This window comes from Chenopodium album, chromosome 16 (assembly GCF_948465745.1).
Source record: "Chenopodium album chromosome 16, dcCheAlbu1.1, whole genome shotgun sequence".
Lineage (NCBI taxonomy): Eukaryota > Viridiplantae > Streptophyta > Magnoliopsida > Caryophyllales > Amaranthaceae > Chenopodium > Chenopodium album.
The window spans coordinates 46945090-46958702 of record NC_137849.1 but is presented as its reverse complement, the minus strand read 5'-3'; the positions used below and the strand labels follow the sequence as shown (position 1 = coordinate 46958702).

The following is a 13613-nucleotide window of genomic DNA, read 5'->3' as shown; positions in this document are numbered from 1 at the left end:
ATTTTCCAAGGAAAAAGAATTACTTGTATATTATATACAACTAATGACCCACCAATCTATCCAACTAAAGTTTGCAGATCAAGTTGATGATGTTGACAGCACGCTAAATTATGCCACCAACCAATGTTTAGACCATATTTTCTACCTAATCCCATATTTCCTATCCCTGAAATCATGACAGCAAACACAAGCAGTATCAGTAGCCTCTCAAACTACAACCGTGATAAAGAACTACAAGAGTTTGATAACACCAAACTCGGTGTAAAAGGCCTGGTTGACTCAGGCATAACACAAATCCCTCGCATTTTCCACCACCCACCAGATACCTTGTTTCACCTCAGCAACACTGATAGCAGTTCAGAACAGGATCAGACGATACCTGTTATTGACCTCTTGAGTAAGCAACCAGAGATTGTGCAGAGTATCAGAGATGCATCAGCTAAGTTTGGATTCTTTCAGGTGATCAACCATGGAATTTCAGTCTGCCTCCTTGACCGCCTGCTCGACAGAATCAAGGCCTTCCATGAACTGCCACCTGAGCAGAAGATCCCTCATTACAGAAGAGATACCACTACTTGCAGCAGTGGTGGAGTGGGATTTTACTCCAACTTTGACTTGTTTCAATCTGATGCTGCCAGTTGGAGGGATACTCTTGAGATTCGGCTGGAACAATTTGATCCCAAAGCTCTCCCAGAAGTATGCAGGTGAGTCTGTGTTGAATTTATTTATTTTGCGTTGAATCAGTCTGTCTCTTCGAGTGACCTTGCACAGATTCTTCCTTGCTAATATTGTGATCAGTTATCTTCAAGATCCTCTTCTCTGCGTGGTGGACATAGCCAACGATTTGTTAGAGGAACACATTAAATCTGTATTCTTGTATGTTGATTTCACGTAATCATTCTAGCATATGCTATAATAGGCATGATTCAGGAGCTCTAATTTCACATTTCATACAAATTATGTTTGATTTCTGATTTCCTGATCAACTAAGAACTATTCTGATAAAAAGTATTCTGCAACGTCAGTACACTCACAATTCATTATTAGTATGTTGTTTTAGAGAAAATACTTCATATTTCTCTACTTAACAAGACTGCATATATTTAAACCTCCTCAAATTAAGCCAACAAAAACCTCCTCCTAAGTTGATATTGTAAAAAGGAATTAGAGATATACAAATTAAAACTGATTTTTCATCTCTTCTCCTGTTGCAAGTTATGTTAAACATGACCAGGTGTTACCTTAGCTTCGTTATATTTAATTTTTGTGGATGGTAGAGAGGAGGTGATTGAGTGGGACAAGGAAGTGAAGCAGCTAGCAAAGAGACTCATGAGGTTATTGTCCGAAGGTTTGGGGTTAAGCAGGAACAGATTACTGGAGATGTCCTGCATCGAAAGAAGACTTATGGTCGGCCAGTATTATCCACACTGTCCTGAGCCTAACAAGACTGTTGGGATCACTGCACATACAGATCTTGAGACTTTGACGATATTGTTGCAGGATCAATGTGGAGGTTTGCAAGTTAACTGCCATGGAAAATGGATTGATGTGAAGCCAGTTCATGGTGCTCTTGCATATCCATTGGTGACACGCTTCAGGTATCCTATCTTATATTATCATTACAACTATAAAAATTCTGAATCACTAACATGTTAGCTACCAAACACATAAAATTTGGGAGAAACATCTTTAAACCCAGATCAAGTACAAGTATATGTTAAAGACTTTTCTATATCCTAACCATTAGACCCCGTCAAAAAAAAAAAAAAAAAAAAAAACCATTAGATATCTCCAACATCCCCCTTCCCCAAATTTTTTAAAAAAATGTTCTGTTTTTAGTCATTTGAAACTAATCTCTATGAATTCTATATAGATGATATGCAATGACGAATACAAGAGTGGAGAACATCGTGTATTTGCTAATTGTTTAAGTGAACCAAGAGTGTCTGTTGCAGTCTTCTTTGATCCAGGCATCAGTGAAATCGAGTATGGACCTTTGCCTGAGTTAGTTTCACAGGAAAAACCTGCATTGTATCAACAGTTCAAATTCTCCGATGTGCTTAACAAGGGCTTGGATACAGGGCTAGAAGGCGAGGGCAAGTACACAATAAACTACTTTCGACTGTGAATCAGCATGTTTGATTGAAAACCAGACACGTACATATAAATGTAATGTTGGAAAGAAGTATTAATTGTCTTGTGTACTCCATAAGTTCATACTTCGTATACCAAGCAAAGCTTGGTGGAGTTGGTGGGGAAGTCACCTTGTGACATTGAGATCACGAGTTCGAGCCCCACCAACTACTAAATGTTTGGGAGTAAGGGGATTCCTATACTTCCCCCCTATTCTCTCTAATAACCCTACTACCAAATCCCATATCATTTTTCATACCAAACATGGAAATATAATAAAACTCACTTCTTTTCTTTTCCGGCCAAATCCCATCAACCAAACAAAGCCTAAGAGTATAAAAACGAGTTTCCAACAAAAATATGCAACTAAAGATTAAAGACCTCTATTCAAGCCAACCATGATGTGTAAATAATAAAAATGCATAAGAAAACATAGTTTATGGCATGAATTGCGTTGAATCAGCATTTCAAAGAATGAGCTCATTATCACTAATCACTGTAGCATCGTATTTATTTTTATCAATGTCATCCTCATTGATTATGCCATCAAATAAGGCTTGATCTAGAGAAAAGATTTGAATCTTATAGAAGATTTTCAGGGTGGGGACTTCCTAATCAATTCCACATGTTGTGCCTAGTGAGAGGGACCGGTCTTCTCCCTAACCTACCGAGCATAATGATTTGCTATAAATCTTTCTTGAACACAACCATGGATTTTTATAACTCTCAATCCCTAATAGAGTACAGGTTACTACCCAAATCCGGCAAAACACCTACCTATAATCAAAATTGTATAATCAGAAATGACAACTGAAGTTAGTGATTATGACCGCCGTAAAGAGCTAGAAGAATTTGAAAACACCAAACTCAGAGTGAAGGGCCTAGTTGACTCCGGCATAACTCAGGTCCCACACCACCCACCTGAGACCCTCTTTGATCATGAACAGCCCCAAACACCCAGTCCTAATGATGTGCATAAGCATATCATACCTGTCATCGACCTCTCAGCTTAGTTTGGGTTCTTTCAGGTGATAAACCATGGTATATCAGTCTCCCTCCTGGACCGTCTGCTTGATGCTATCAAGGCCTTCCATGAGCTGCAGCCAGAGGAATAGTCACTGCAGACAGTGGAGTGGGGTTCTACTCCAACTATGATTTGTTCAGTTCAAAAGCTGCAAGTTGGCGGGATACACTGCAACTCCATCTAGCTCCCAATCCTGTTGATCCCAATGAACTCCCTGAAGTTTGCAGGTTAGTTATTAAGGTTGATATCATACTTCGACAATATATGTCACCAGATAATATCAACATAGTTATCCAAATGCATCTTATTAGTCCACATTTGATATGAAGTACACACAGGGCCGGGGCTATAATTGGATAATATTTTTGGGCCCTGTTCAACTTATCAAATTGGGGCCCTAGATTCAGTATATATAATAACCAATTATTTATTTCATAAAATAAATTCATTCATTATGATTATTAAGAATTATGATCATCTTGAAGATTTATTTTTTATTTGTAAAATTGAAAGAGCTAGTCAAATACATATATAAAGAATTTGTGGAGAAAATCAACGGTATTTTTATTAATTTTAAGAATTTGGGTTGGGATTGTAAGTTTAAAAATTGGAAATTATAATGTTTAAAAATTAATAAGGGGTCAATTAATTTTAGGTAATTGTTAATTTTGAAGAAGAAATAAATGTAGATTGAAATATTTTGAGAGAAAGAAGGGATAGATTAAAAGATTTTGGTTAGGATTGAAAAATTTGAGGAGTGAATAAGGAAATGGTAGAGAGAAGATGAAAATTTTTAGGAGAGAATTAAGGGAAATAAGGAAGGGAAGATTTTTACGAGGTTATTCAATGAACATAGACATTCTCTAGTATTGCTTCCCAAAAAAAGAGTAAAATTTGTTGGTTTCAGGAATTGAACCTTAAACCTTTGTTTTAAAAAGTAGCACTCAAACCATCATTCCAATGTTATTTTTCTGTTTAGACATGAAACTAATATACAAATATCCAAAATTTGGGGCCCCTAAAAATTGGAGTCCCTGTTCGGTCGATCACCCCGCACACCCTTAGAACCGCCCCTGAGTACACAATTATACAATCATGGCTCCACCATTTCTGCATGTATTACTAGCTGTATTATTGTGATATATTCTTCTACAATCTTATCATATAGGTTTCTGCTAAAAAGAAATAACAATACTGCTGATTTTCTGCAGAACTGAGGTGATAGAGTGGGATAAGGAAGCGAGCCAGCTCATTAAGCAACTCATGGGACTGCTGTCTGAAGGGTTAGGACTAAGTGCTGATAGATTAATTGGGGAGTCCTATTTAGGAAGGAGGGCCGTGGTCGGTCAATTTTATCCATATTGTCCAGAGCCGAACAAGACCATAGGTATATCTTCACATACAGATCCCGGAATTCTGACAGTGTTGCTGTAGGATGAAATGGGTGGGTGTTGCAAGTTAAATGTGATGGCAACTGGATCAATCTGAAACCAGTTCGTGGTGCACTTGTTGTTAACATCGGAGACTTATTCCAGGTACCTGACCTTAAATCTAGTCCATTCTTTCTTCAGTCCCAGTAACTACTTACATAGCATAACACAGGTCACAGTTTAGTTATCGAAGACTTGTATTAACTAAATTGAAAGAAGCAAGTCACATGATGTATCACATGATTAGTATGTTTTCAGCTAAACTTACTCCTTGCATTTTCTTTCACTTAGATAATATCCAATGATGAATACAAGAGTGGAGAACATCGTATTTACGCTAATCATTTCCTCAATCCACGAGTATCTACTGCAATCTTCTCAAGCCCAGGCAATCCTGATAATCTAAATGGACCTTTGCCTGAGTTGGTATCATCTGAAAGACCATCAGTGTACCAGCAACACAAATTCTCAGAATTGGTTATAAAATTCCTCTCAAAGGAGTTAGATGGAAAGTCCATAACCAGCTACTTCAGATTGTATAAATGTGGTCTTTTCATGTCCAAAAAAAAAAAAAAAAAAGGGTGTTGCCATATAAACTTCAATTTGTATTACTATGTACTGTAACTCTGTAAGAGTAAAGTTTAAAAGGCATACTTTACTGTTTTAAAGGAAAGAATAAAGATGGCGTCAAAGCCAGGCGAGATAATTTAGGAAATTCCTCAAATGTGACTCTTAGGGCCTGTTCTTTTCGGATTATATTCAGTTCAGTTCAGTTCTTAATTTCCTTCTCTCATAAAATTTTCAGTTCAGTTCAGTTCAGTCAATCAGAACAAGCCCTTAATTTCAATAAAATGAAATTGTGATCCGTGAGTTTGTTAAAGTACACCTAGCCCCTAAAGTTAACATATATCCAAGTGACTAGTTACTGATGCACATTACAGCTTGGAGAATATTCAAATGATATTGAAAACACTCTTTAGAACATGTGTGCGTTATTCACAACTTAGAATCAACATCAACCACATTGATCACGTCAATTAAAAAATGGTCGTGGTTGCGTCATAATTTTGGCTTGAAAATTCATACCAATAGAGAGTAGATAATACTAAACTCTTGGTCTTTGTGAAACCATTCATTCCCCTAAAATATACGGAGTATTACAGATGACAACTAGCAGGAAGCTGCAAGAGATGAATATCCCCCAAAGATCTACTAGAATTCGATGACATCAAACTCGGAGTAAAGGACTTAGTTCCTCACAGACTCTCTTTGTTCATCAGCTTCAACAACCCAACCCAAGTAATGACCTGACCATACCTGTCATTGATCTCTCTGGTGAACACGTGGATCTGATGCAGCAGCTGCAACGCTGCGAGCTGCCTCAGCTAAGTTCTGGTTCTTTCAAGTAATCAACCATGGGATGTCAATAAGATGCAAGTTTATCCCCGAGATACGATCACCACTGGAAGTGGAGTGGGATTTTATTCTAAGAATTGTACAAAATGTTACTTAATCAATGACCCCCAACAAGGTCAACAACCCCCTAACCCCAGTCCCTCCAACCAGCACACAAATTAACACATACAAAAAGAAATTACCACAGAAATTATTGCTTTGGTAAGGAACTACCTTCCAGATTCCCATCATTGGCCTTCTTTTAGTGTTGACTTTTTTTCTTCATTTTCACCCAAATTCTTCTGCTTTAAAATAACTTTTATCACCTCAATATCACCGAATCCTCATCTCTGCACTTAGATAACGCTTTGTTAGCAAATCATAATTTTTTGTTACATAAGAAGTACTCCATAAATCAACACATCTTGAATGAAGGGGTATACATATCTTATTCTTTGCATCCGTTATAATTGATCCAATATTCAAAATATCGACACATCTTAAATAAAAGGCTATACAAATCTTATAACATTAAAAAATTTGAATTAGTAACGCATTCAAACTTATGCAACTTTCTTAAAACATACTATAGGCTGTCTATAGCAAATAATTATATAAAAACAAGCCAGAATGCTCAATTAATAATGCATTCCTAGGAGTAATAACTATCACATTATTTTTATCCTACTTCGGAGTATATATACTTCGTACAACTTTGTAACAGAAGAAAGATGCAACAAAAGACCTCTCTTTTAGCCAACCTTGATATTAAGAAGCATAGTTTATGACCATAAAAGAGTACATTTTAATATTCAATTGCGTTGAATCTACACTTTAGAACCATGTGCGCATTATCACTATAGACTATAGTATTGATTTTTTTAAAAAAATATATTTTATCTTGATTGATATCATCCGCATTGATTCCGTCAACAAAAACAACAATTGACTATTAAGTATTAATCTTTCTTAAAAGAACCATTTCTATTTATAACTCTAAACCTTCTTCTCCATGCCTCATACCAAAAGTAAACCACCCAGCTATAATCAAACAAAATCTATCAGAAATGACAACCAATAGTAATGATTATGATCGCCGTAAAGACCTAGAAGAATTCGAAGACACCAAGCTCGGGGTGAAGGGCCTGGTTGACTCCGGTATAACTCACATCCCACGTATCTTCCACCACCCACCTGAGACCCTCTTTGATCATGAACAGCCCCAAACACCCAACCCAGATGGTGAGCAAATCATACCTGTCATTGACCTCTCGGGTAAGCACGAGGAAGTGGTAAAGCAGCTGCGAGATGCCTCAGCTAAGTTCGGGTTCTTTCAGGTGATCAACCATGGGATATCAGTCTCCCTTCTAGACCGTCTGCTTGATGCTATCAAGGCCTTCCATGAGCTGCAGGCAGAGGAGAAGATGCAGCTTTATCGTCGCGAAACAGTCACTGCAGGCAGTGGAGTGGGGTTTTACTCCAACTATGACTTGTTCCAATCAAAAGCTGCAAGCTGGCGAGATACACTTGCAATTCGTCTTGCTCCCATCCCTGTCGATCCCAGTAAAATCCCTGAAGTTTGCAGGTTAGTCATTTATGTGTTCTATTATACTTCAACCATATATGCCACCGGATAAATATCAACATAGTAATCCAAAAACATCTTATTAGTCATCAACCTTTATACGTCTGCTAGCCACCTATACATGTATATATATATACTAACATAATAAGAAACTTACGCCCGGAAATATTCATTTGGACAATGGCTCCTCCACTCCTGCATACACTACAAGCTTATTACCTAAACTATGCTATACTCTTCTTATCATATAGGTTAATTCAAAATTATATTATGTACCCATCAAAAAAAAAAAAAAAAAAAAAAAAAAAAAAAAAAAAAAAAAAAAAAAAAAAAGTTGTGTATATCGGGTAAAAGATATATCAATCAACAATAGTGCTGGTTTTCTGCAGAACAGAGGTGATGGAGTGGGATAAGGAAGTGAAGCAGCTCGCAGACCAACTCATGGGATTGCTATCTGAAGGGTTGGGACTAAGTGCTGATAAATTGACAGGGACGTCTTATTTAGGAAGGAGAGCTGTGGCCGGTCAATATTATCCATATTGTCCAGAGCCAAACAAGACGGTAGGTATAGCTTCGCATACAGATCCTGGGATTCTGACAGTCTTGCTGCAGGATCAAGTGGGTGGGTTGCAAGTTAAATATGGTGGCAGTTGGATCAATCTGACACCAGTTCGCGGTGCTCTTGTTATTAATCTCGGAGACTTATTCCAGGTACCTGACCTTCTAATGTCTAGAAAACATCTTTCTTCAAAGTTCAAACCCAGTAACTAACTATAGCGCAGGTCACAGTTTAAATATCAGAACAGAAAATTCTGACAACAGAATGTTAATGTAAACTTGAATGAAGTAGCTTACATGATGTATCATATATACTCAGAATGCTTTCGGCTTTACAAAGCTTACTCCTTGCATTTTGATTCATGTAGATAATATCAAATGATGAATACAAGAGCGGAGAGCATCGTGTATATGCTAATCCTTTCCTCAAACCACGAGTATCAATTGCATTCTTCTTAAGCCCAGGCATTTATGAGAATCTCTATGGGCCTTTGCCGGAGTTGGTATCACCTGAAAGACCAGCACTATATCAGCAACACATATTCTCAGATTTGGTAAAAAATTTCTTCTCAAAGGAGTTAGAGGGAAAGTCCATGACCAGCTACTTCAGATTGTAATAATGTTATCTTTTGGTTCAATGATATTAGCTTCAATTTGTATTATTGGTTGTATGATACAATACAAGGCTTGAATAAAAATAAAACTAGATATTTAACTAAGAATAAAGTTAAAAAGGTATCTTTTACTTTCTTTTTTAACAAAAAAAATTAAGAAGAAGAAGATATTGGGGTAGATGCTAGGCGAGATAATTTAGAAGATATTGGAGTATTCCTCAAATGTGACTGATAATTTCAATAAGAATAAATTGTATGTTATAGACTTAAAGTACACCTAGCCCGTAGCCCCCTGCCCTAAAGCTAACATTAATCCAATTATCCATGTGACTAAAAACTGATGTACACATTACAGCATGAAGAAAATTCAAATGGTATTAAAACCACTCTTTAGAACATGTGCGTTATCCTTACGGCATATGTTAAAACTTAACATCAACATCAATCACGGTGATCTCTTCAATAAAACCATGGTTGAATCATAAGAATGGCTTGAAATGTCAATAAGTGTGACGACTAAACACCAATCAAGAGGATACAATACAAAACCCTCGGCTTTGTGAAACCATTCCCCAAAAAATATTACAAATGACAACTAGCAGGATACTACAAGATGATGAATATGACCGCAGTAAAGAGCTACAAGAATTCGAAGACACCAAACTCGGAGTAAAGGGCTTAGTTGACTCAGGCATAGCACAGATTCCACGTATTTTCCACTTCCCACCCGAGGCTCTCTTTGATCATGAACCTCAACAACCCAACCCAAGTAACGATATGATCATACCTGTTATTGACCTCTCTGGCGAGCACAAGGATCTGGTGCAGCAGCTGCGAGATGGCTCAGCTAAGTTCGGTTTCTTTCAAGTAATCAACCATGGGATTCCAATCTCTCTCCTTGACCGTCTAATTGATGCTGTCAAGGCCTTCCATGAGCTGCAGCCACGGGAAAAGATGCAAGTTTATCGACGAGATATGGTCACTGCAAGAAGTGGAGTGGGATTCTACTCTAATTATGACTTGTTCCATTCTAAAGCTGCAAGCTGGCAGGATACACTTGCAGTTCGTCTAGCTCCCATCCCTTTTGATCCCAATGAAGTCCCTGAAGTTTGCAGGTTAGTCATTAATGTGTTCTATCATACTTCAAGTATAAGATCAGCACTAACTTAAGTAGGTAAGGTCCTCTGCTGTCCAAACCAATCCACTGAATCAGCTCTCTGGCCAAATTCATTCTGTTTACAAACAAGCAAACCCATTCTAAATAAGCAGAACAAAACCAGCTTTGCAAAAGAGTACCTCTATCACCCTTTTTTTTCCCCCCTCTGCTTTTGCGCTATATTTCTATAATTCTAACTGATATCTATTTTGAAAGTGATCCTATTTTGATTTTAAAGTCAGAAGATCATGATCAAAATCAAAAACCACAAACCTTTTATCATGTTATTGGTGTCCTCAACAAATTGATGTAATTATAGGGCACTGATTAATGTAATGACATACAGAGTAATACGGAGTTTCTCTCTGATGATATTCATATATGTAATGCCTCCTGTATAAACAACTACAAGGTCTAACCTAAATCTTTATGAAATTGGACTGAACTTTAATTTTTATCATCATATCTATTATAATATATGTGATATCTGGAGAAGAAACAAGAAACATTTCATGCAAAATAGTGCTGGATTTCTGCAGAACTGAGGTGGTAGAGTGGGACAAGGAAGTTGAGAATCTTGGGGAAAGACTCATGGGCTTGCTATGTGAAGGATTAGGACTCAAAGCTGATAAGTTGACAGGGAAGTCCTATTTAGGAAGAAAAACCATGGTCGGCCAGTATTATCCCTATTGTCCAGAGCCTGATAAAACAGTTGGGATTGCTTCGCATACAGATCCTGGCATTTTGACAGTGTTGCTGCAGGACCAAGTAGGTGGGCTGCAAGTTGAATATGATGGAAAGTGGATTGATCTGAAACCTATTCATGGAGCTCTTGTTGTTAACATTGGAGACTTATTACAGGTACTCGTCTTTTATAATAATACTAGTAATTGACATCTTTCTTCAATCTCATAAACTAAGGCAGGACACAATTTACCAAATAAAACTGAAAATTCTGAGGATAGACTGCTATTTAAAACTAGAAAGTGAAAGTTACATCTAATTTGTACTAAAAGTTCAATGAAGCCTATAGTCTGTGTTACTTAAACTCCTCATTTCAACTTTGACATTGACATGATTACTTGACTCTTCAATTAGGACTAAACGTTTTTTTTTTTTTTTTTTTTTTTTTTTTTTTTTTTTAAAAAAAAAAAGCCAATTCCAATTTAGCACACACTTGTATTCGACATTAGTGCACGAGCTCATTCACATAGACAGCCGTCACATCATAAGTTCAGTACATTTTCATCCTAATGAAACTTATTCTTGAAATTGCCATTTAGATAATATCCAATGATGAATACAAGAGTGGAGAACATCGTGTATTTGCTAATCCTTTCCGCACACCACGAGTATCAATTGCTGTCTTCTTCAGCCCAGGCATTCATGACAATATATATGGACCGCTGCCTGAGTTGGTGTCACCTGAAAAGCCAGCACTGTACCAACAACTCAAATTTTCAGACTTGGTTAGGAGGTTCTTCTCAAAGGAGTTGGAGGGAAAGTCCATGGCTAGCTACTTTCGATTGTAAACTTGGTTCAGTTATATACTTCAAATTTCTAGAACTTATTTGCAATCGTTACAAAATATGGCTAAAGCAGGGCCTAAGATCCTATGAAGTCCTGATGGATCAATAATAGTTATTTTTTTCTAACTAGTGAAGATATAAGAGTATTCAGAGACAACCACCCAAGGATATTAGGAGAAGCTCACCAATTTGACGCGACAAATTGAGAAAGCCAAGATTGGAATTACAATCAAGTAACACAATCGAATTATATGTCCTATTAGGCTCTCCAAATAACAAGACAATGTTTAACTCTTCAAATTCAGCAAAATTTCACCCTTACATAATTTGCATTAAAAGACTATCTAAAAACTACAATGGTTCAAACTCTGTTTCATCATGACTAACATAACTTAGCCTACTTAGGTGTCCATCCTACACCCACCAAACCCAAGTGTAATTTAACATAATCTCACATTACGTACACTTACACCCGCGTATAGAATAGAATTCACCTTGATGGTTGTATATCGTTTTTTTATACACTTGTCCCATTTCTTTTTCAGGTACAAGTCATTTTCCTTGCTCCATCATCAGATAAATCTTGTACTAATCAAAATTCATACTATTTCTCATCCTATCCACTTCCACATCATACTAATCTACATATAACAACAATTCACAAAAAAATACTCCACAAAAATTCACATAAAAATAACAAAAATTCACACAAAATTAACAACAATCAAATTAATTTACGAAGTATTTTTCTTAATATTCATACCTGATCTTATGGAGAAATTTGAGAAACCAAAAGTTCCGGTGATAATAGCAATGAAAGGGCATCCAGGCACCGGAAAAAGCACAATCGCCGCCGTACTCCGGTGCTCACTCATAGACAAAGACGACATCCGCGACGCAACACTTTCTCTCTCCTCCACCGCCACGTCATCAGCTCTCAACGACCTCTCCTACGACGCCATGTGGCGCGTGGCATCAACTCAGATTCGTCTCGGTCTCTCCGTCGTCGTCGACTCTCCTCTTTCCCGGCGCCACCACCTCGACGCCGTCCGCCGCATGCCGGTGAGACCCACCGTGTTGTGATCGTGGAATGTCGGCCGTCCGATGAAGGGGAGTGGCGGCGGCGGGTTGAACGGCGGGGAGAGGAAGATGTAGTGGTGAGGCATAAGCCGGCCACGTGGCAGGATATGGAGCGGTTGTTGGAAGGGTATGATGGATGTACGGAGTATGATGTGGGTGAGGTTCCTAAGTTGGTTGTTGATACTACTAATGGTGGGGTTGATGGGGTTTTATCTAGTGTTATGGAATTCATTCTAAATCATTGTGGTGATCATCCGTCGTGATCGGGTTAAACACGCATCGCGTACATGTAGAGTTAAGTAGCTAATACTTCATATGAGTAGACTACTTAATAAAGGTTGTTCATTGTGTTTGTGAATGTCAATGGAGTAGTACATAAATATGTTGATTGAGTTTGGCATAATCTTGAATGAATTATCCTTCTTAAATTAGAGGTATGTTTGCAAAGTTCTTCAAGTTTCTAAATTAATAAGCTTTGCAAGTAATATCAATCACAAATTTACAATTTATGCTAACTTTTTTAACTCGTAAAATTAGATAACTTTATAATTTCAATTAGTTTATCGATTTATTAAGTGAATGAAAAATTTCAAGATTTAGCTTCTTTCCAACGATTTTTCTATGACTTTTAAGGATCGGTTTGTTCAGAGTGTGGAGTCATCTTCCATAATCCTAAAAATCAATGATTCAACTCATTACTTATCTCAAAACCAATTTGCACATTTAAAGAAGGAAATTTTTTGCAATGGTAGCAAATTTTTTTTATCAAAGTTTAGTAAAAAGCTACTAACTCATATAAAGTACGAAGTATTAAACAATAGACTTTACGATTTTAGATAGAATGGGTTATCTTTATAGTGTCCATTCCATAGCAAATAGCAATTAGCCCACCACTACATTGTGGGTAACCTAAAAAAACAAAACATTGATTTTGCACAGCAGTAGTACTCCAATAATATTTATATATAGCACGTAACATTTACAACCAGCGACATCATCTGTTCTAATTCATAACCATCGACAACCAAATTTCTTCAAAAACACCAAAATGAACACCCACCCCGAGAAAATTTCTAATAAAACGGTTGTAAATTCATTAGATTAACACT

The 13613-nt window shown here is 37.1% G+C and overlaps 2 protein-coding genes, 1 long non-coding RNA gene and 2 pseudogenes across 5 annotated transcripts; 4 read left to right on the top strand and 1 right to left on the bottom strand.

The window, feature by feature from the left end:
* Positions 1-158: 158 nt before the first annotated feature.
* Positions 159-2202, top strand: LOC145586752 (1-aminocyclopropane-1-carboxylate oxidase homolog 4-like; annotated as a pseudogene). The gene is made up of 3 exons (XR_014101014.1): positions 159-704; positions 1278-1598; positions 1874-2202. The product of XR_014101014.1 is annotated as a 1-aminocyclopropane-1-carboxylate oxidase homolog 4-like (transcript).
* A 339-nt stretch (positions 2203-2541) lies between these two features.
* Positions 2542-5292, top strand: LOC145586753 (1-aminocyclopropane-1-carboxylate oxidase homolog 3-like; annotated as a pseudogene). Its single transcript, XR_014101015.1, has 3 exons — positions 2542-3384; positions 4369-4692; positions 4879-5292. The product of XR_014101015.1 is annotated as a 1-aminocyclopropane-1-carboxylate oxidase homolog 3-like (transcript).
* Positions 5293-5653: 361 nt separating this feature from the next.
* On the bottom strand, positions 5654-9688 carry LOC145586751 (uncharacterized). The gene is made up of 4 exons (XR_014101013.1): positions 9527-9688; positions 8423-8635; positions 7240-7554; positions 5654-6332 (listed from the first exon to the last, which is right to left on the bottom strand). It is a non-coding gene; the product is annotated as an uncharacterized LOC145586751 (long non-coding RNA).
* On the top strand, positions 6992-8931 carry LOC145586750 (1-aminocyclopropane-1-carboxylate oxidase homolog 3-like). Its single transcript, XM_081643659.1, has 3 exons — positions 6992-7567; positions 7957-8278; positions 8494-8931. Exons 1-3 carry the CDS (start codon positions 7050-7052, stop codon positions 8740-8742), a joined length of 1089 nt encoding a protein of 362 aa, XP_081499785.1. The 5' UTR covers positions 6992-7049; the 3' UTR covers positions 8743-8931.
* LOC145586749 (1-aminocyclopropane-1-carboxylate oxidase homolog 4-like) lies at positions 9277-11575 on the top strand. Its single transcript, XM_081643658.1, has 3 exons — positions 9277-9854; positions 10435-10756; positions 11179-11575. The coding sequence occupies exons 1-3, from the start codon at positions 9328-9330 to the stop codon at positions 11425-11427; spliced, it is 1098 nt and encodes a 365-aa protein (XP_081499784.1). The 5' UTR covers positions 9277-9327; the 3' UTR covers positions 11428-11575.
* The last annotated feature ends 2038 nt before the right edge of the window (positions 11576-13613 follow it).